The 21,090-nt window shown below is 42.1% G+C and overlaps 2 protein-coding genes across 7 annotated transcripts; one reads left to right on the top strand and one right to left on the bottom strand.

The window, feature by feature from the left end:
* Positions 1–2,947: 2,947 nt before the first annotated feature.
* Positions 2,948–13,801, top strand: pias2 (protein inhibitor of activated STAT, 2). Of its 5 annotated transcripts, none has more exons than XM_042100127.1 (15): positions 2,948–3,022; positions 4,382–4,469; positions 4,853–5,309; positions 5,393–5,480; positions 5,567–5,617; positions 8,291–8,381; positions 8,625–8,759; positions 9,004–9,109; positions 9,991–10,064; positions 10,156–10,316; positions 10,400–10,533; positions 10,658–10,835; positions 11,069–11,208; positions 11,317–11,354; positions 11,495–13,801. In XM_042100127.1, exons 3-15 carry the CDS (start codon positions 4,856–4,858, stop codon positions 11,687–11,689), a joined length of 1,845 nt encoding a protein of 614 aa, XP_041956061.1. In that variant the 5' UTR covers positions 2,948–3,022; positions 4,382–4,469; positions 4,853–4,855; the 3' UTR covers positions 11,690–13,801. The 5 variants fall into 5 exon arrangements, with proteins under 5 accessions (XP_041956061.1, XP_041956060.1, XP_041956063.1 ...); XM_042100126.1 differs by having other exon boundaries at positions 2,971–3,087; XM_042100129.1 differs by having other exon boundaries at positions 2,993–3,364.
* eef2l2 (eukaryotic translation elongation factor 2, like 2) lies at positions 13,470–19,983 on the bottom strand. 2 transcript variants are annotated; one of them, XM_042100122.1, is made up of 15 exons: positions 19,902–19,983; positions 18,891–19,105; positions 18,289–18,470; positions 17,488–17,699; positions 16,856–17,040; positions 16,553–16,658; positions 16,332–16,445; positions 16,082–16,220; positions 15,716–15,911; positions 15,289–15,547; positions 15,091–15,198; positions 14,651–15,004; positions 14,349–14,531; positions 13,899–14,031; positions 13,470–13,769 (listed from the first exon to the last, which is right to left on the bottom strand). In XM_042100122.1, exons 1-15 carry the CDS (start codon positions 19,902–19,904, stop codon positions 13,576–13,578), a joined length of 2,583 nt encoding a protein of 860 aa, XP_041956056.1. In that variant the 5' UTR covers positions 19,905–19,983; the 3' UTR covers positions 13,470–13,575. The 2 variants fall into 2 exon arrangements, with proteins under 2 accessions (XP_041956056.1, XP_041956058.1); XM_042100124.1 differs by lacking the exons at positions 18,289–18,470; positions 19,902–19,983 and having other exon boundaries at positions 18,891–19,062.
* Between the last annotated feature and the right edge of the window lie 1,107 nt (positions 19,984–21,090).

Raw genomic sequence — 21,090 nt, 5'->3', positions numbered from 1 at the left:
CAACACCGGAAACCTCGCGGAATCTCGCGTCTAAATAGTCTCGCCTGGTCTCACAGATAGGGGGGGTTCGAGGGCTAGTGGGAGATTGATTGAGAGTCTAGTGAAGTGCAACATAACTTAATTCATTGTATTATATATTAGAAATAGCCTACCAGACAATCGTGTTTCAGTTCAGCTTTTACAATTATCTTTTTTTTTTAATTTCGAAAGTGTCAATCAGACCTAACAGACCTAAACTAACCTAGACTAGAGCAACCAAGTTTCAAGTTTCAAGTTTTATTGTCACATACTTAGCAGTAGGCTAAAGCGAAAGTCTTCTGCCACAGTTGCATTAGTGCAAGAAGGTGTAAATAAACACATGGGGGGGGGGGGCAGTAGGGGGGACCTTACATAAAGAGAGTTGAAGAAGGACTGTACAGTAGCCTACCATAGCCACAATATCCATATATGCTCACATTATAGACCCTTTCAACAAGGTAAACAAAAACAATGCTTGAACGTTCTATTTGGGCCCCAATCTACTTCCTCTGCATTAAGATAACATATGGAATGTTAAAAAGGAAGCCTTGTGATGCTGATACATAGATGTGAACTATGATGCTGATAATATAACTCTCTTGAAAGGGTCCATACAGCCATATACATGGTGCTGGTCATATAATTAGAATATCATCAAAAAGTCGATTTATGTCAGTAATTCCATTCAAAAAGTGAAACTTGTATATTATATTCATTCAGTACACACAGACTGATATATTTCAAATATTTATTTCTTTTATGATGATTATAACTGACAACTAGGCCTAATGAAAATCCCAAATTCAGTATCTCAGAAAATTCGAATATTACTTAAGACCAATACAAAAAAGTTTTTTTTTTTAGAAATGTTGGCCAACTGAAAACATGAAAAGTATGTACAGCACTCAATACTTAGTTGGGGCTCCTTTTGCCTGAATTAGGCCTACTGCAGCAATGCAGCGTGGCATGGAGTCGATCAGTCTGTAGCACTGCTCAGGTGTTAGAGTCCAGGTTGCTATGATACTGGCCTTCAGCTCTTCTGCACTGTTGGGTCTGGCGTATCGCATCTTCCTCTTCACAATACCCCATAGATTTTCTATGGGGTTAAGGTCAGGCGAGTTTGCTGGTCCATTAACAGGAATACCATGGTCCTTAAACCAGGTAGCTTTGGCACTGTGTGCAGGTGCCAAGTGCTGTTGGAAAATGAAATCTGCATCTCCATAAAGTCGGTCAGCAGCAGGATGAAGTGCTCTAAAACTTCCTGGTAGATGGCTGCATTGACCCTGGACCTCAGAAAACACAGTGGACCAACACCAGCAGATGACATGGCACCCCAAACCATCACTGACTGTGGAAACTTTACACTGGACTTCAAGCAACGTGGATACTGTGCCTCTCCTCTCTTCTTCGACTCTGGGACCTTAATTTCTAAAGGAAATGCAAAATTGACTTTCATCAGAGAACATAACTTTGGACCACTCAACAGCAGTCCAGTCCTTTTTGTCTTTAGCCCAGGCGAGACGCTTCTGACGCTGTCTCTTGTTCAAGAGTGGCTTGACACAAGAAATGTGACAGCTGAAACCCGTGAAACCCAGCTGAAACCGCATACATCTGTGTGGTGGTTCTTGAAGCACTGACTCCAGCTGCAGTCCATTCTTTGTGAATCTCCCCCACATTTTTGAATGGCTTTTGTTTCTCTCCAGACTCCACTCTGCAGTTATCCCTATTGCTTGTACACTTTTTTCTACCACATCTTTCCTTCCCTTCGCCTCTGTGCTTGGACACAGCTCTCTGTGAACAGCCAGCCTCTTTAGCAAGGACCTTTTGTGTCTTGCCCTCCTCGTGCAAGGTGTCAATGGTTGTCTTTTGGACATCTGTCAAGTCAGCATTCTTCCCCATGATTGTGTAGTATAACTGAGAGATGTAAAGGCTTTTGAAGGTGTTTTGAGTTAATTAGCTAGAGTGTGGCACACACACACACACATATTTACACACACAACCACTATACTTGCATGTAAAGCATAAATAAAATCTCATGGACATATGGGACATGTCATTTAGGATTCTTGTTGGAAAAAACTCTCTCTGAATCGTGTGCGGGTGGTAATGCTCCGAAAGCGCTTGCCAGAGGGAAGCAGAGAGAAGGAGTGAGCTGGATGGCTGTCATCTTGATTATAGAATCAGCCCTCCTCTGACAGTGTGTGGAGATCATTTGAACCTGAGAGAGTTCAGCCCCAATGATTTTGGATGCAGTCTGACAGTCGACTCGACAACACTTTGAGATCGTGAGCAGACAGGTTCCCCAGCCACACTGTGATGCATCCAGTCAGGACGCTCTCAGTAGTGCAGCGATAAAAGTTCACCAGGGTTTTTGTTCCCACCCCAAGCTTTTGCCTCCTCAGAAAGAACAGTCTCTTCTGTGCCTTCTTGAGGATACAGGTGGAGTGTAGGGACCATGAGAGGGAATCATGCAGGAACCGATCTGGTCATTTCCACAGGTGAATCATTGATGCAGAGACGGACGTGATCGACCTTTCTTCCTGAAGTCGATCTCCTTTGATGTTCAGGGAGAGGCTGTTGTTGTGGCATAGCCTCACTCTCTCTCCTCCTTTCTGTAGGAGCCTATATTGCTAATCACTGTAGTATCTTCTGCAATTAACTTGATGATACTGTTGAAGCAAGGCCAAATTTGGCCGGAGCATGACTGATAAACGATATTCAAAGTCTGTAGCCTTCCCAACTTTTTTTTTTTATTTAACTGAGGGACGTTAAAAACCTTTCCTCTTCACCATACACAAAGTAGTCTACCACTGCATTTTGGCAGTGCACTACAGGTTTGTTAGCCACTCAACTCTGAGTTGCAGTTCTTTTGTCTACAGATTACAAAACATTTTAATTACGAACTTCGCCGGTGCATTATTAATTTATTCCTTAGTCACGTGAGGCGCAGCGGCCGATTCGTTTAGGATGACCACAGAAAATGGCGGATGTTGAGGAGTTACGGGTAGGCGAACGTGTTATGACAGCTAGCGACTGTAATGCTTTATTTCAAGTTTACAGTGCTCTGTTGTAAGTTAAGAACATCATTTTTTAGTTTACTAAAATTATAGCTTTACACTTTTCACGGAAGGGGCAATGAGGCTCATATTTTACCATCAGGCGGTCACCTTTAGGCCAGCGTAAAAGAAGAAATGTTCTCATCTATCACAGGGTTCGCTATCCAGCTAGCTAGATAGCTAGCATATCTGCTTAGCAAACGCTAGTCAAGTTAGAAGGTTAACTTTTGAATAGTTTGCTATTAAATACTAAAATAGCCTAGGTGTATTCAGCTTAATTAGATGGTGAGGTAGGTAAGTAACTTCCTAACTTACGGCTATCTTAGTGGTAGTTTTGATAATTCCGCACTGTTCTGGAAAATGTTTGTTATGATAACTAGCCATTCTTCGACACACTGCTAGCAAGCTGACAAGTTATTTTAGACAACTGCATTTTGTATGTTTTTCCATTACCCGTTACGGGTTTGTTTGGTGTGCGCTTGCTTACTTAGTCTATCTAGTCTTTGGAAATGTCTCCCATGTGAAGTGTTATGCTAAAGCTACAACTTGTGGTCGTGTGCTATTTTGTCTTATTTTTCCTTGAATGTTATTTTAATCGGGCAAGGCAAATTCTGACCCTGCGATATAGCAATGCTATTTTGCTAGCTACTTAGCCAGGTGATGGTAAACAACTAACCGACATGCCTCTTCTTAGTTTACCTGGACATGTTTTACTTTTGTTTTTCCAAGTTAACTTGATATGTATCTGAGATACAAGAACGTTATATCTTAAACTAGAAAAACATTGCAAACTCTTGCCAACAATTTCGCTTGGTTTGGTTAACATTAGAGTTGGCGAGCTCTGCCATTGTTTACATGCAACCACCATCACTTAGCTTGCTAACGTTAGCTGTTGATGTTGGATTAGCTTGCTATCCTGATTATAGATAGGGATTTGTTTATCTGATGCATTGCTGAAATCCTGTGAAAATATGGTTGAGTATTTGTGTCACTATATCCCTATTTAGCTAGACTCCACAGCAGAGTACTTGTACAAACCCCAGCAGGTCATATAAACTTCAGTAAATCAAATAAGTTAGTATGTTTGTTGGGGGTAAGATGCAGGGGGTCCCTTTGTCTTATTAGTTCGTGGTCTTTCAAGTTTTTAAGATCATGTGAGCGTGTTTGGTAATGCTTTGAACAAGATTCCGTGAACTACCTTCTAAATTTATGTGGGATCTGATCATTAATTTCTGGAATTCTGGAAACGTTGTGTGATGTCTCATTGTTAATCTAATGGGTCTTGGACTTTATTCTCAACATTTTAGATGCTTTTAGGTCACATTTGTTAAGGATTTAAAAAAGAAAAATGGATAAACACGTAAGAACAATCAAGCATGGACCATATAATGAAGGGTCAGTCGGGGTTTTCTTACTCTTCTGTGGGATTTTGAAACGGGATTGTTTGGGAGGGTTGTGGTCAGTGTCTGGGCTGGTGTTGGTGGGATCTTATACTCTCCAAAAGTCATAATCCTCCATGTGTTCTGTATAATTACGTTGTGACGTTTTGAAGTATATTTTTACTATTATGCTGTGTGTTCAAGAAAATGTGAGCCTATAAATTTGGATGACCTAATGCAGTATAACAAGTTACTTTCTGTTCTGTTGTTTTGATATCTGACACAGCTTTGCTTATGTCCTCTGCTATTCTTGTGTCCTGTGGTTACAGTAGCCATGTTATATGTTTGAATGTGTGTTAATGCAATGCCTCTGTGTGATTTTCACGTTTGTTTTTGCAGAACATGGTATCAAGTTTCCGAGTTTCCGAGCTACAAGTGTTGTTGGGCTTTGCTGGACAGAACAAAAGTGGTCGCAAGCACGAACTTCTGCTGAGGGCCTTGCACATGCTTAAGAGTGGATGCAGCCCGGCAGTGCAGATCAAAGTCAAAGATCTTTACAGACGACGCTATTCAAGGGCAATTGATAGTCTTCCTAATTTGGCAGCCTTCAAGGCAAACCTGCAGAGCTACTTTCAGGCAGAGGCTGAGACGGCAGTTGTTGCCACTGACCTGTCTGGTTCTGGGCACTCGGACTTGGAGCATCTCAGCCCAGATTCCTCTCTCTTTCCGGAAGCGAAACCAACGATAAATATGCAGCAGGGCACGCCACTCATGCCTCCTGTGCATCCTGATGTGCAGATGAAGTCACTTCCGTTCTATGATGTGCTGGATGTCCTGATCAAGCCCTCTAGTTTGGGTAATTGTTAGCCACTCATGTGATTCTTCAGCTCAGTGTCTTTGTGATTAATACAATTACCGATCAAATGTTGCTATTTGCAGGCCCATGTACTGCTCAGAGGTTTCATCAAGAGAAGTACTTCATCTTTGCCTTGACTCCGCAGCAAGTGAGAGAAGTTTGCATATCCCGGTAAGGCCTTTTATTAAACAGTAAGAGCACGATCAGTTTCATGTGTATGCTTCACACCTGAACCTCTACTTTGTTTTTTGGCATAGGGATTTCCTTCCTGGTGGCAGAAGAGACTATATGGTCCAAATTCAGTTGAGGTAACAAATTCTTGTCATCATGGCGCATATCTAGCTATAAATTTGTCTGTCTGTCTGTTATTCGCATATCTCTCAAACCGTTCATCCGATTGATTTCAAACGTGGCAGGTGTCTTGCCACGGGCACAAGTAAAGTAATGCAAATTATATAGTTAAATATATCGGTAAAAGAAGCACACGTTGGCTTTCTCTGCTCTACTTTATCCACTCCCCCTTTCACACAGCACTGTAGGCTTGCATATTTATCGAACCGTTAGTCCGATTGATTTCAAACTTGACCGGTGTCTTGCTACGGGCACGAGTAAGTGCAGTGCCAAGTAATGCACAAGATATCGTTTCTCTATATTGGTAGGAGAAGCACAGCACTGAATCAGGGCACAGCGTGGGTCAAGATGCAAGATATTTGGATGATTACCTAGCCTGACGTTGTCATACTAAAATTCTAGTCAGAATATGAGTCTGATACTGCTCCATTGGGACGTAATTATGGGGCGTGTTTTTAACCGATACAGGGGGGGAATGCCTCTGCACTCAATTGGATAGACCTAACCAATCAGAGCAACAAAATAGCTTACCGTGAGATGTAGGAAGAACACACGAACCATCCTTCTTCTTCACAAATGCCTTAACATTGTTTTCTGGTCTTTTGTAAAAGTTATTGTGCCGTCAATATCTCCTACAACTAGGGATGTAACCATTACCGGTATAATGGTAAACCGCGATAAAAATGTTGACTAACAATTACCGTTTTCATTTAAAATATCATAATTATCATGGTTGATTACCGCGGTGTGGAAACCGTGTGTTTAATCCTTCCCAGCTTCATCGAGCCTGCTTCTGACATACAGTAGGCCTGGTACAATGAAACAAAACTGGTACCCTACTGATTCTGTTGTCTGATGGTTTTAACTTGGATTCGGATTAGGCTACACCTGATTATAAAAGGCGGAACATTTTCACCGCAAAATGTGCACTGTATCATGTAGCCACTCTGCGTATTTTTATATTTGCGTCCACATTAAATCCATCCCACTCACATTATCAGGAGAAGACAGTAGCCTAAAGTTTTATTTTAAACAATTACCTTGGTCTCACTCATTGGATCGAAATAATAGAAATGGCAAACTCCAAGTCATGGTAGGGTAAGTTAAGCTATAAGCACATAGCCAATTAAACATGACCAAGGAAAAAGTGAACAGGACACTTTTTGAAACTAGTTCAGCTTGTGTAGGCCTATCAGTGCTTTCTGAAAATATTGAACAAACTTTTAAAAATACCGCGATAATACCGAAAACCATGATAATTTTGGTCACTATAACCGGTTACATTTTCATACCGTTACATCCCTACCTACGACACTCGTTAGCGAAATCTAAGAGATACGTAGCAGGGTAGGCTATTAGGAAAAACTGATATTTCCCCTCCGTTTTTAAAAATAATTCCGTTGAACACAGATATGCTACAAACATGTTATAAACAGCTGGGGAAGGTTGTCGCAAATCCCTCGAACAGGTGGTCAATCAGAGATTTCAAACGAACGACAGAAAAACATGTCACAATGCAACACGCTGTTTTCCCTTAATGAAAGTGAAACCATGAGTTTTCCCACATCTCATCTTTGGCCAAAGTTTTCAGCAATTATTGTTTTCAGTGATGAAACCTCATTGAAAAAATATGCATTTTTCCATATGGGGTCTGTTTCCTTCTAGCCACAGCGTTTTTGATGCAAACAAAATCCACCTAAGCGTGCTCAGATGACATGATAGACAAGGCGCTGTTGCTCACTTGTCTATCATCGTAAAGCCTGATTTGATTGAACAGAATTTGTCGGAACAGCTGGTTCGAGCATAGTTGCTCCACAACGGAGCAATGCCACACCGAACATCCCGACCTCAAATGTTGTAGGGGGGGCTAAGTTCGGCTGGCACCCAGGCTAATGATTACCATGTCTGACCTCAACAATAAAGACTCCTTGTATACAGTTTGCTTGCATAAAATGGTTTCCGCGAAACAACACGCCATAAAACAGTATGCAGTGGCTATTCAAAATGACGTGCAATAAACTGACACTTCGAATAGCCCAGGCTACTTTGGACTTGAGACTTTGAATAAACAAACGACAATTCCGACTGCAAGGTCCCAAATTGAAACAAGCGATAGGCTAATGGTCCCAAATTTAAGGACGTTTCAGAATGCCACACAGCTAGACGACGAGTGGCAGACAGAGCGACATGTCACTATAAAGGCTACCAGAGATTGTTGACTCACATCGTTGCAAATATCATACGATGATGCATCATTCCACAAAATGCTTTGTCTTCTCAATCAGGAAGTTACTCAATAAGCTTAACAATAGACGTATAGCCTTACCTCAAAACAGCTGTTTGGCTTATGTCACATTAATTATAGGCTAGTATATTATAATATAATATTCAGTATTCATTATTGAATGCTTAGCTTATTTGTTTTTTTCCTATCATCCTATCTATTTTTAAGCAGGCATACATGCGAGCATGTTATTGGGCTACAGGTTTTCTACAGGAATGGCATATTTGAATGGGCACTGCACTAGTAATTACTAATTTGGCAAGACTGGGAATCTTATACTGAGACTTAATTAATTATTCAACAAGTTCTTTCAGAATATGTACATGATCTGTGTTTTCTATGCTAGGTTTTGCCTTTCGGAGACCAGCTGTCCTCAAGAGGATAATTATCCAAACAGCCTATGTATCAAAGTCAACGGAAAGCTCTTCCCACTACCTGTAAGTGGAACAATAAATGCCACTAATAAGCTTTTATTCTATTCCAAGAAGACTGTCTACAATGATAATGGATGATGAAACACCAGATCCTGCTAAAATTTATTTTGGCAATATGTGTGAGATCATCTCTACGTTGCACTTGGAAGACTAGAAATGGAAAGGGAAACTGAAAGAACGTTTAGAAAGCAGCCATGAATTAATTATTTAAACGTTTTCTCTGTTGTTGTTGTTGTTGATTTCAAGGGGTTTGCACCACCCCCTAAAAATGGAGTGGAACAGAAAAGACCAGGGAGGCCTTTGAACATAACATCACTCGTCAGACTGTCTTCTGCCGTACCCAATCAGATTTCTGTCACATGGGCACCAGAAATTGGAAAGGTATAAACATTTTTCTTATTGCCTTCGTCCCCAGGTAGGAGGTTGAGGAGAGTGTTGTAATCGGTTATGTCTATGTGTCCGCTCAAATACCGTAAAAAGTAGCTTCCTAGTCCGTTTGGTACTTCAAAGTGTTATATAAGTGTTGTGTTGTGTCAATTCTGTAGTTTGAGGTCACACTTTGAAGGTGTTTTTTATTTTTTATTATTATTTCTACTTAATTAGTCATGTTTTGTGTGTTTTGCAGACATACTCCATGTCGGTGTACCTTGTGAGGCAGTTGACCTCTCCGTTGCTGTTACAGAGGCTGAAAATGAAGGGGATACGGAACCCTGACCATTCACGAGCATTGAGTAATGATTCTAACCATGCACAATATTACACATGGCACTGATACAGAAATTTACTGGAAGGTGACCTAGGTAGACAATTATTCTAACCATGCACAATATAACACATGGCACGGATACTGAAATCTGCTGGAAGGTTTAACCGAAACGGATCACCTATGCAGGTCATTGTTGGCACAGCATCAGGCAATAAAAAGTGCAGTAATCTGAGTTTAATACATGATTTTTCATGTATTATTTCTAGTTACATGAATAATGTTATAGTTTCAGGTAAAATTAATTTTAATACACCACCTAGAGTGATTTGCATAGTTTTGTTTTTATTATTGATTGAGGATCATTCCAAGAGCCATGTAGAATTCAGGCTTTGAGGCTGTACCTACACATTGGTTCATTGTAATCACCTTTGTTTGAAAACTGAATTGGGGATTTATGTGGTTTTAGGTAGGTACCTTTATAGATATTGTTTTTATACATCCAAGTAGAGATCATAATGTGACCAAAACGTTCTGTAAAACAAAAAAATTGGACTTCTGTTTCCTTTCTTAAATATATCCCCCATTTCCTAGATTCTTCTCAAAAGTTTCAGTGGTTACGAATAAATGTTCAAAATTCTGGATAGTCACAAACTCACAAAAACGTAAGTGACTTTTAGTATCACCCAAAAGACTGCTTTGCCTTTTGAAATACTTGGTTATCGTTAATTGACAGAATGTAGACCCCTTTCTCTTGACTTGTATTCCCTGTGGTATTCAGTAGAGGGCAGCAACATTCAAACATCTTGTTCCTGTAATTCCACACCTTAAGTGCTACCTCTTGCTACAGTTTGTAAATAGTGGCTCAGATTTCTCTTTTCAATTGAAATCTACTCTTCCCTTCTGCAGTTAAAGAGAAGCTCACTGCAGATCCCGATAGTGAAGTTGCCACAACCAGTTTACGAGTCTCCCTTATGTGCCCAGTAAGTGTCTGTCCCCTCTCTGCATTTATGTCCACTTTTGTACATTTATCGTATTGGCTCCTTCACATGATGACTCATTATTTGTGCGCAGCTTGGGAAGATGCGCCTCACCGTGCCATGTCGAGCCGTCACCTGCTCCCACCTGCAATGTTTCGACGCGGCGCTTTACCTGCAGATGAACGAGAAGAAGCCCACCTGGATCTGCCCAGTGTGTGACAAGAAGGCCACTTACGAGAGCCTCATTATAGATGGGTGAGCCACACGATTGCGAGTCCTTGAGTGTAGGGTGTTCCACTGAGCAGCAGTTTAAATAAGTGGTCATTTCCTCTGTCTAGGCTGTTTATGGAGATCTTAAACGATTGTACGGATGTGGATGAAATAAAGTTCCAAGAGGATGGGACGTGGTGTCCCATGAGACCAAAGAAGGAGGCGCTAAAAGTGTCGTCACCATCCATCCCCAAAGTTGAAAGTGAGAAGCCTACACATGCACTTGCAATAACAGCCACTCATGAACTCACACATTGTTCACTTACTACTGAACCATCAATTCCACATTAAGAGTATAAGAAGTAACACCTGTGTGCACCTGGTAGGTTCTGCACCTGTGCGGCAGTGTGCCGTGATACCTCACGCCGAGGTGAGCAGCTCCAAGAAAGCTGATGTGATTGACCTGACCCTGGACAGCTCCTCGGAGGACGAACAGGATGTGGAGCCTCCCCACAAAAGACGCTGTGTGTACATGTCCAAACCGGAGGACATGCATGGAAAGGGGTGAGCTGTCTGGCTAGTGGTTGAAAGTGCCACCGCTGCCTTGTAAATGTATTTATGCACACTATAGTTTCACTTTTGTTAACATTGGGATATGTGGTATTTGGTCTTGGCGGAGTTCTGCAGTCTCTGAGAGCCCTTCTAGTGTTGCAAAGAACACTCATGTAATGTGCGGGTGATCTTTAGGTGGTAATGGTTTGTTTGTTTGTTTGTTTGTTTGTTTTTTATTTATTCAGGGTGTTGGCCTATCAGCCCCCAGCTGTGCGGGTGCCAAATGTGCAGGGTCTGGACCCAACTTACCTGGCGTCCTCCTTGGCAGACTATGCAGTACCATACCATCACTCAGCCCTGTCCACTATTCCTGCAGATATGCAAGGTTTGCTCATGTGCTTCTAAGTTTTTTGTTGTTGTTTTTAATGCAGAACTTGAGTGTAATCACAAAGTCTGTGGAATACAACTTCATTATTTCATTTTCATCCTTTAGGTCTGGATTTGTTTTCTTTAATTCAAGGAGACCCACAGGTATGTGATTGGCCTAATGTAGAATCCCTTTGAGTACATGAATGGGAAAAGAGGTGTGTTATCACTTCTGAGTATGTGCTTTGAAATGTATAAGTATTTATTTCTTACATTCCATGTGGGTGTTGCTCTCTGCTCCACAGCATTATCGGGCGCCCATGTTCCTGGACAACCTGTCCAGCAGCCTCCAGAGTGCCACCACCAGCGGGAGCCTGGTGTCGTCCTCGAGTCAGTACGAGACGGTCGCCACCACGCACAGCACCAGCTCCAGCCACGAGACGGGCGTCATCACAGGGGGAACGTCCACCAGCATCTCCGACATAATATCACTAGACTAAAGTTCACTCAAAGCCACCGCCTTCCTGCTCTCCACTAGCTTGGAGCAGAAGGGCCACTCTAAAGGACCTCCCCCAACCAACCCAAGCCCTGGGACTATGAGGCCCTAGAACTGATTATAGGGCTGTCACTCACTCGCACCAGCCAAGGGTTATTCATGATTATGACAACGATGATGTAACGAGGACTTTTTTTTTGTACGTTGTCTTTCTGATGGGACAGGTGGAACTCACAAGCTTTGAGTGCAAGGACGATGAATGCTGGACACGTCGCGACCGTGCTCAATGCACACGCAGCTCCGTGAATGTTCAGTGAAGGCTTTCTTCGGCAGCTGATTTCTGTTTTATTTTATGTTACCTAATTCTCTACAATTCATGCAGTGAAACGTTATCTCATTCTTTCGGTTCTACTTTAGTTCCAGCAATAAAATGTCTCGTCATTTAAATATTGTACATTTACGTATGAACTGTTGATGGTCCAGATTGTGCCCTGGTGTATTGCATCAATTCAGCTGTTTTTAATAGTTTGTTCCTGGGTTTATTTTATATGTGGACATGTGAAAAGAACTTTGTAATACATCACATGCTATCTTCTATTTCACCAAGAGACTTAAAGGGCCAACGTTGCTTCCCTTTTGAAGCTATTCAAATAATTTAAATGTAATAACCTTGTTTCCACACTACATTTGGGAACTGCCCTCTGCTGACCCAAGCAGTATAGTGTACTTGATGGCATACTAAGAGAATACTTGACAAGTGATGTTTCCATAGATTCTTATGTTTTGTGGTGCTCGCTTGCACCATCACAATGTCAAGAGCACTATTAAATTGGGATATTTGTAATAACATTGTATGTACCTTTTCCCAGCAAGCATAATGATATTGAAAGGGATTCAGTCTGTCATAATCCGCAAAAAGCAAGAACAGAACGACCTGTAGTCACATGGTTATTGTATTTGTAGACTTGTCATTCTTGCTGCATCACTGACATGTGAGCGCCACATGAACTGTTACGGCTCTTACAAACAGTTGCAGTGCTGGAGATGCATCCCATCCGTTTCTCCCGTCGCTCGCGTTGAGAAGTTCAGCTGTTGCTGCACCGACAGACGGCACCGGCCAATCAAGCCAATCGACTGACGGCACCAGCCAATCAAATTACTGTTATACTTCAAGTCATTTGCATAGCTACCGTTGGGAACACCCACTGGCATGCGTTGACGGAACGCAACTGTGTGTAGGAGCGGTTACAGATTTGACATGGTGCCACATTAAAAGAAAGAAATCCAAAATGTCTTACTGGATATGAGCCATACATTTAATTACAAGTGAAAGCATGTCTACATTTGGTGGTGTCAAATATGAATATTGATACTAAAGCCCTCCTTTATAACTATTTAGTCTTTTTAACCATTGAGACTAAGGTTTCATTTAACAAAAATTGTCCTTAAAAATTAAATGCCCTCATGTTTTTATTATGACCTGTCTGTAACAGATTGTGTATCAGAAACAGTTCCGTAAAACAAGCCGTCACAAGCCTGGTCAACTTGTGGAATTTACATCAAGGTTTCTTTTGTGCTTTCGATCTTAACAAACTGCTACAAGAAGCAATTGTGTAGTTGAAATGCCATCTAGCCAAACTAAGCATGGAAGCCATGTTATCATTTAGAATTATGAATTGGCCATGGAACACAAAATATGGTGCTAAGTTTTATTTGCTGTTGATATTACAATACTTAACACTGTCCTTTTTTCTTTCTTTAATTTTTTGTTTTATACTGTAAACGTTCAGCCGTACACTTCTGTATTATTTTTCTGTATTTTCTTTTATTATTTTACATGTAATAAGCAAGATCTACATTGGCCAGATGTATTCTGGACTGTCATGGTGATTACAGTTTGTCCAGGAAGTTGTCAAGAGCTGGGATTCCTTCCTTAAGGCCCTTGCGTTTACGTGTCTCAACCACAACCTGGCATGGCTTGCTGGCGGCGTCATAGGGATCACCTGGGAGAATCTGCCAGTGGTCAAAGACACATTGGGGAAAGGCTTGGCCACCTGTGTTGGACCTCAGGTCTGCTGTGAACCCTGGTGGAAAATAAATATTTATATGTAACATACTTGAACTCTTAACTTGTGTTTTTTCTTTGCTTTCATCTTATCACTGCCCCCCAGTAACCCCATTTGGCGTTACTGATAGCACTTGATCAAACTTACCAAAGGACTCGTTTACAGGGAGGAAGGCCTTAACAATGAAAATAGGTGTTCCTGCAACTTGGGACTCCTCAAACACATGCCCTCGTTTCCTATTCAGGACACCATAGATTCCTCCAACAACTTGCTCTGGACACTGAAACGACAAATGAACAGTTCAGCAGCAATATACAGTATATTACTAGTGGAGCATCTTTATGCACAGTAATTTTCAGTGTATTAGCCGCATTGTGTATAAGCCGCAGGACAGTGTTTTATCTAAGTTAAAAGAAACAAACCCATATTAATACCATATTAACTGCCCCTGTGTATTAACCTCATAGCTGAAGAAATTTTGCAAAATCAATGTACAAGCCACGGCTAATAGTTACGGTAGTAGAGTTCTTATGTTGGTAGTGTTGAAGTGCAGTGGTTAAGGGACAGGTACATGTGTGTAACAGCAACTGAAATTACCTGGATCTCCACCAGATAAATGGGTTCCATCAGCCTTGGTTGTGCTGTCAGCGCAGAAGCGTACAGAACCCTGCGGGCTGTGGGAATGATCTGGCCACCACCTCTATGGATGGCATCAGCATGCAGAGTGACATCATGAATGTCGAATCGTGTTGCACGCATGTTCTCTTCACAGAGAACACCCTGGAAGATGACAAAGTTCTCTCATTAAAAGTGTGCCTCCACAACTACCAAGGACCACATCATTTTGGAGAATGTATGCATTGCTGGAGTATTATTCTCAAATGGTGCGTCTAACTCACTTCTTTGGTTGCCCACTGAAAACCTGCTACAACACTGTCTTTGATCTCATTCAGGTACTGAACTCCTTTGGTCACATCAAGCAGGATGTTGGGTCCAGTACCGTCTGGGCCGAAGCACCAAATCTTGCGGGCCTCGCCCACATCCCACTCGTATTTCTCGGCGAGGTAACGAGCACGCGTCTTCAGCTCCTGTCGTGAGGACACGTCGCCCTTGTCAATGTCCTCCGCCAATCCGTCAGGGAAGGGTTTGGCCTTCATGTACAGGCGGTTGTGCTTGTTGGGGGACTTGGACAAGCAAACTTGATCGGATTCTTCGCTAACTGTCTCACGGTATGACACCACCGGGTCAGATTTCTGTGGAAAATGGAGAGTGCATAAAGTGTCATCTGCCATGACCATTTCAAAATGAGGAAAGTAGGCTACACAACAAGCTTTCCAACCTTGAGAGGAATACAGGCATGGTCTTCCTCCAGGTCTTTCAAGCAGATCTCCAGATGCAACTCTCCAGCGCCGGCCACAATGTGCTCACCAGACTCCTCAATGATACACTATCAGAAAGATACACAACTTACTTTGAATCTCAACATATCTCCAACCAGTTTGGGGTTGTCCCTGACACCAGCTAGGCTCCTACTAACCTGGACCATAGGGTCAGACTTGGCCAGACGCTTCAGGCCCTCCACCAGCTTGGGCAGGTCAGCGGGGTTCTTGGCCTCCACGGCCACTCTCACCACAGGGCTAACGCTGAACTTCATGACACGCAAGTTGTGTGCATGTTCAAATGTGGAGATGGTGCCTGTCTTCACCAGGTACTGGTCAACTCCGACCAAGCCCACGATGTTGCCACAGGGCACGTCTTCGATGGGCTCCACATAGCGTCCCATCATGAGAATAGTTCTGTGTTAAGAGGAATCAGGGGAGGTTTGTTGAAGAAGTATATCAAAGGACTACCCTAAAGGCTGTGCTCTGTGAAATACAATTAAAAGTTCACCAAGCAAATACTGGTTGTGTGAGATCTTCAATTCTAGATTTCGAAGACAGTACACACAATATTTAAGAACAAACCTCTGGATTGGCTTTATATACAGATCCTCCTTCTTGCCAGGTGTGTAGTTCGGCCCCATGAGGCGGACCTTTTGTCCTGTGGCCACCATGCCAGAGAAGACACGACCGAAGGCATAGAACCGACCTTTGTCGGTGGTGGGCACCATTTTGGAGATGTACATCATCAGAGGTGCTTTTGAATCACAGTTTTTAATACCTATTGGAAAACAATATTATTGACATTATTGACAGTGAGTGTAATATGGTAAATAGTACCCTACTCTAGGACACTCTATTTCAATTAGCTACAGTAATCATTGTATGTGTGTCCAGTCATTTCATGCGAGGTAAGTGGTGAATGAGCAGTGGAGTACACTAAACACTGACCCATTGCAGCCTCATCGTCACCAGGACCCTCGTAGAGCAGCTCGCAGCGGTACTTCTGGGCTGTGACTGGGGAAGGAAGGTGAATGGTGATCATCTGGAGCAGGGCATCGCCTGCTGGCAGCCAGCGACGCATCACTGCCTGGAAGGCAGAGAGAAATACTGGGTTGGGGTTTGACCATAGTGATGCACATCAATGTCTGTCAGTTCTTGTTCTTTACATCACTTTTTTGTCTTTTGTTCTCTTTCTCACCTTCAGAAGGGGTTTCCCTTCCTTTTCCCTGTCATCGACATCAAGCTTCACGTCAAGTTTCTCAATCAGCTTCTGGGTTTCCTCCTTGTTGAAATTCATGATGGCATCGAAAACCTTCACAAACAGAAGAACTAGTGAGTTTTCAATGGAAAAGGTGAAGGCTGAAACAGATTCAATCGGATGTTGTATGTGTTTCAGTAAATAGTTAGTAAAACACATACCTTAAAAATAGGATCCAAGACTAGTTGGCAGAATGTACGCGGGAGTTTCTTGCCCTCTGCATTGTTGCCAGTTTTGCTGAACTTCCCGTTAGCTGGATCAAAGTATCTATAAAATTAAATAGAAACAATGAAAATAAAACACTAGAAAACCTATTACTCATTAATATAAAATACCAGCATATTAAGCACCAAGACCTTAATCAGTCACCATACTATCAATTGTGCATGTATACATAAATAATATAAATGAAACATAGACACCACCAGACACAGGATTTTAGAGGCTTTATGAGCAGAACATACTTATCTCCCCAGAGCTTCTTCATCATGTCCTCCACTTTCTTGGCACGCTCTGGGGGTGTAAGCTGGCCTTTCTTGTCACTCTTGGCAGTAAATTTGGCCACATACATTTCGGCAAACTGCTTCAGAGTGAACGCCCAGCCATGAAGACCTGAGCCAAATCCAACTGTACCCGCCACAGGGTCCACCTGAAGTGGAAACACATGCCAAGATACAGTTACTACAGAGATTATGCATACTCTACATGAACAAGGAACACGTCAGGCTTCTGTTTATTAATCTAAATATCCAAATAATGTATCATGTATCTATGAAGTCAGCCATTATCTTTTTGCTGTTTTTGCAGTTCTATCACATCAAGAGAAAAATGTTATTGCAATGTATTGTAAATGTTAATGTATTGTACCGGTACATGTTTAAGCTTATTTTCAGAATGAGCAGCACTCAAAGAGTATATAGAAGAGAATGTTCAATATACAGTATGATCAACAAAAACTGCACATTTTAGTACAGCACTGTTTGCTGGTCCTTTACTTCAAATCAAAAGAGTGAAATAATGGGCAATGCTGTAAGAGGCAGGACTGAGAGAAGCTTTTGGACAGTATTGTAAAAGCTGCCAAGTCAAAGCTGCTGACCATGATGTTGCCCATTGGTCCGTGCTCCCCCTCTCCATAGGTAGAGATGATGACGTTCACATTTTCCACGATGCGTTGGAAGGTCTGGAAAAGCTCATCGGGCTCCAACTGCAGCTCGAGCAATGCGCGGTCCATCTTGTTCATCATCAGAACAGGCCTGATCCTCTCGGCAATGGCCTGTCTCAACACAGTCTCTGTCTGCACACACACACCTACCAGAGAGAGAGAGAGAAGTGCTGTCATATAGGATGCAAATATTGTGTGACTGTGGGTTAATTCAAGTGTGTCATTACATGGCAAAGCATCTCAGCAGAACCGCAGAATGCAATTACACACTGAATGATCAAATGATCACTGAAATGTTCCTGATATGTCTCCAAACCAGCCTATTTATGTTTCCATGACAGTCCTCAGTATTAATCAAGTATATGTTGCTACATAAACACAATTACTGGTTGATCTTACCCCAACTTATTTTAAGGTCAGCCCAAATATCAGTTGGTATTGATGGAAGCAGTTATTGGAATCGCATTGCAGTGATCCAGTTTACTTGCCATGATTTTTTGATCATCTGAGATGCACTGCACCTTTCCCATGCTGACTAGGGACAAATTCTCAATACCAATCTGACAGTCATCCGAAAGCTTTTTTTTTTTTAAATATTCTCCAACATCATTGTGTCAGTGCATTACTGTGTTGCGCATGCATGCCTTGCTTTATGCTTAGCAGTAAGAGAGGCTCAAGGCTCACAGTGCACAGCTATAACAGACACATACAACTCAAGGGTCGGTGCCATCATACCTGATACACAGTCTACTACTACAAGAGCACCGTCAGTGACACGCAGAGCAGCAGTCACTTCGGACGAGAAATCGACGTGACCAGGAGAGTCAATCAGGTTAATGAGGAAACCACAGCCATCCTTGCTTTGTTTGATGAAGGCCATGTCATTTTCACTGAGCTCATAGTACAGAGAAATAGCTCTGCAGGGAGGGGTGACACACAACAGGACTGTTAACCGCGGACAAGGTGCGGTGACGTCAAAAACAGAAACTATTTGGGAGTTTCCTTTCGTTCTTAATGCTTGGGTTACCTGTGGAAAATTGTTCATGCCTGTTATACAGGCCTGTACATTTAAATGTTTATTGTTGCAAAATGTGCAGGTCTACATACTGTACATGTTAAGCATGTCAACAAAAAATGAAATATCAACACAAGGCAATACAATTATTAATATTGTTCTAAAACACTTATGGTTATAAGTCAATCAACTGTGAAACAGCAACTGATGTTCACTATTATCAAGTATAATTAATCCACACTTTTAAAGTGGTGTCATCTCACGTGTTCACCAAGTAAACAACCTCCTCCACTATGACCTTTTAACCTGATGAGACACATACGTGGATTTGATGGTGATGCATCTCTCTTGTTCATCCTTTCTTGTGTCAGTGAATCTGGTCTCCCCAGCGCGCGCTGAGGCGATGATGCCAGCCTTGCTCACTAGGGAATCAGTCAAAGTTGATTTTCCATGGTCCACATGGGCGATCACTGACATGTTCCTGATGTTGGACTTTTTGTCCATGATCTCACGAATCTGGTCTACTGTAAAGTTCACCTGAGGACGAAAAACAAGCCGTATTAAAAGAGGTAGCCCACCACTTGCCGTGGGGGGTGCTATTTTACCCACCTTCAAACATTGTCTGAAACGGACTGCGGAGTTTTCTAATATGTAGCCTACCTGCTGCTGAATATATGCTGCAATATCTCGCAGACTCCATGACTGTAGCTAATAGATGTCTACAAGCTAGATCATTTGGTCACATAAACATGGCCACTGAAATATCGTCAGGATGACTGAGACGTCTCCCTTGCCCAATCTGTGGACATGAAACTTTAATACGCACATCTCCTGGAACAGTGGGCGTTAACGGACTATTTATAACATGGGTAACGGTATTCCGGTGTCTATATTCGCTGCATGGACAGGCCTCAACCCAAATGCAAGATTAGAAAACATTATAAATGTGGGCACTTTTGGACGCGATGTGTTTAAAAACCCTTTATTCGAAATGTCCAATGATCGATCACTAGCCTGTGTCATGGTCACCAAAATGATGTGGCGACACATTCACTTGTTTTAGTTTTGTTATAGTTTTACTGACTAATAAGGAATGAAAGTCATATCCTTCATGAAATTGTTTTCGGACATTACGCGTGCCCAAGTTCAAGTGCGCATAATAGTCATACGCATGTTATACAATTACGTCATTGAATGGATAGGTAGGTAGACAACCACTGCTATGTTATTCCAAAACACTCTAGGCTACTACAATTATACGAATTCACGTATCGTTTAAGAATCTTCTAAAATGCAGCAGCCTAATTTAAGTGATTTAAATCGTATATCTCACCATTTTGGCTGTTGGTTCGGTTCCCCGATTCAAGACAGCCTCGGTTGCAGATACCTGACGGTTGTACCTCTCCGTCGGAGGACTGCGGGGGAAAGAGAGAGAATATGACGTAGAATCTCAGTTTATGCTGCGACCAGCTGCGACACGCCGGACATCGAGGGTCATGTGGAGCAAGTCATATGGATCAGAAAAAACTTCACAGTCACGAAGTGTCTGCCTCAAAACAGTAACTGTCTAATAAATTAGCATAGATTTTTTTTACTGACACCCTGACACCTTTTTTACTGACAATGAATGCAAAGTGATTAAAACCTGTAATGCCAATGTGCGCAGTTAACACTGGTCGAGACAACTGTAGTAGCTACGCATCAGATAGCATATCTACTTTGTGCAGCTCATACAGTTGGCTTAGGCATAAATTATCTAATCTTCGGTTTGGCCACCAGAGCTGTAGCTCTTCAGCATGAAAGTCCAACCCATGCCCAAGGTCTAGGTAGACTACTTCTGCTGCAACAGAGAGAGCACCTTCAATTCACAGTCAGTCAACAGAACCAGGAGCAAATCAGCACCAGATCCATAGCAACCCCTTCAAAGTAAACATTTAGAAACAGTTAGGATATGAATGAGCAGATAGCAATTGTTATAGGCTACTGTATGCCATATTATAGACTTAACACAGGCAACTGGGTGAGAAGCATCCAAGTCGGTAAACAAGTCAGACCCTGAAGTTGTATACAAGTCAAACCCCAATCTTAAGTCAGAGCAGGGATGTCAAACTCATATTAGGCAGTGGGTCAGATTTGTTGGAATGAGACCTCATGGGGGGCCGTCATTGTCATTTTCATTTCTCTGGATTGGTATCAGAGTGTTGTTAAATTATATACTCCTTTACTATACCCACTTATGAGCCAACAAGTATAAATCATTTACTCATAGTCATATCCTGCTCTTTCTCTCTTGAAACACCCTACTTCCATGTCAGTTTTTTGGCCTCTTCCTTCCTGAGGATGGTCTGTAGTGCTAGGTTTAATCAATTTATCACAGAAATTGCTTATTACAAATTGTTGAAGACAGCTGGATGTGAATATCTTTTCTTTCTAATTTTCCCTTCCCAAAACATCTTGGGGGCCGTATGAAACCTGCTGGCGGACCTGATCTGGCCCCTGGGCCTAAAGATATCAGGATTCTT

Source organism: Alosa sapidissima, chromosome 8 (assembly GCF_018492685.1).
Source record: "Alosa sapidissima isolate fAloSap1 chromosome 8, fAloSap1.pri, whole genome shotgun sequence".
NCBI classification, from domain to species: Eukaryota; Metazoa; Chordata; class Actinopteri; order Clupeiformes; family Clupeidae; genus Alosa; species Alosa sapidissima.
Note: the sequence above shows the minus strand (reverse complement) of the source record. Positions and strands in the feature narration are given on the sequence as shown.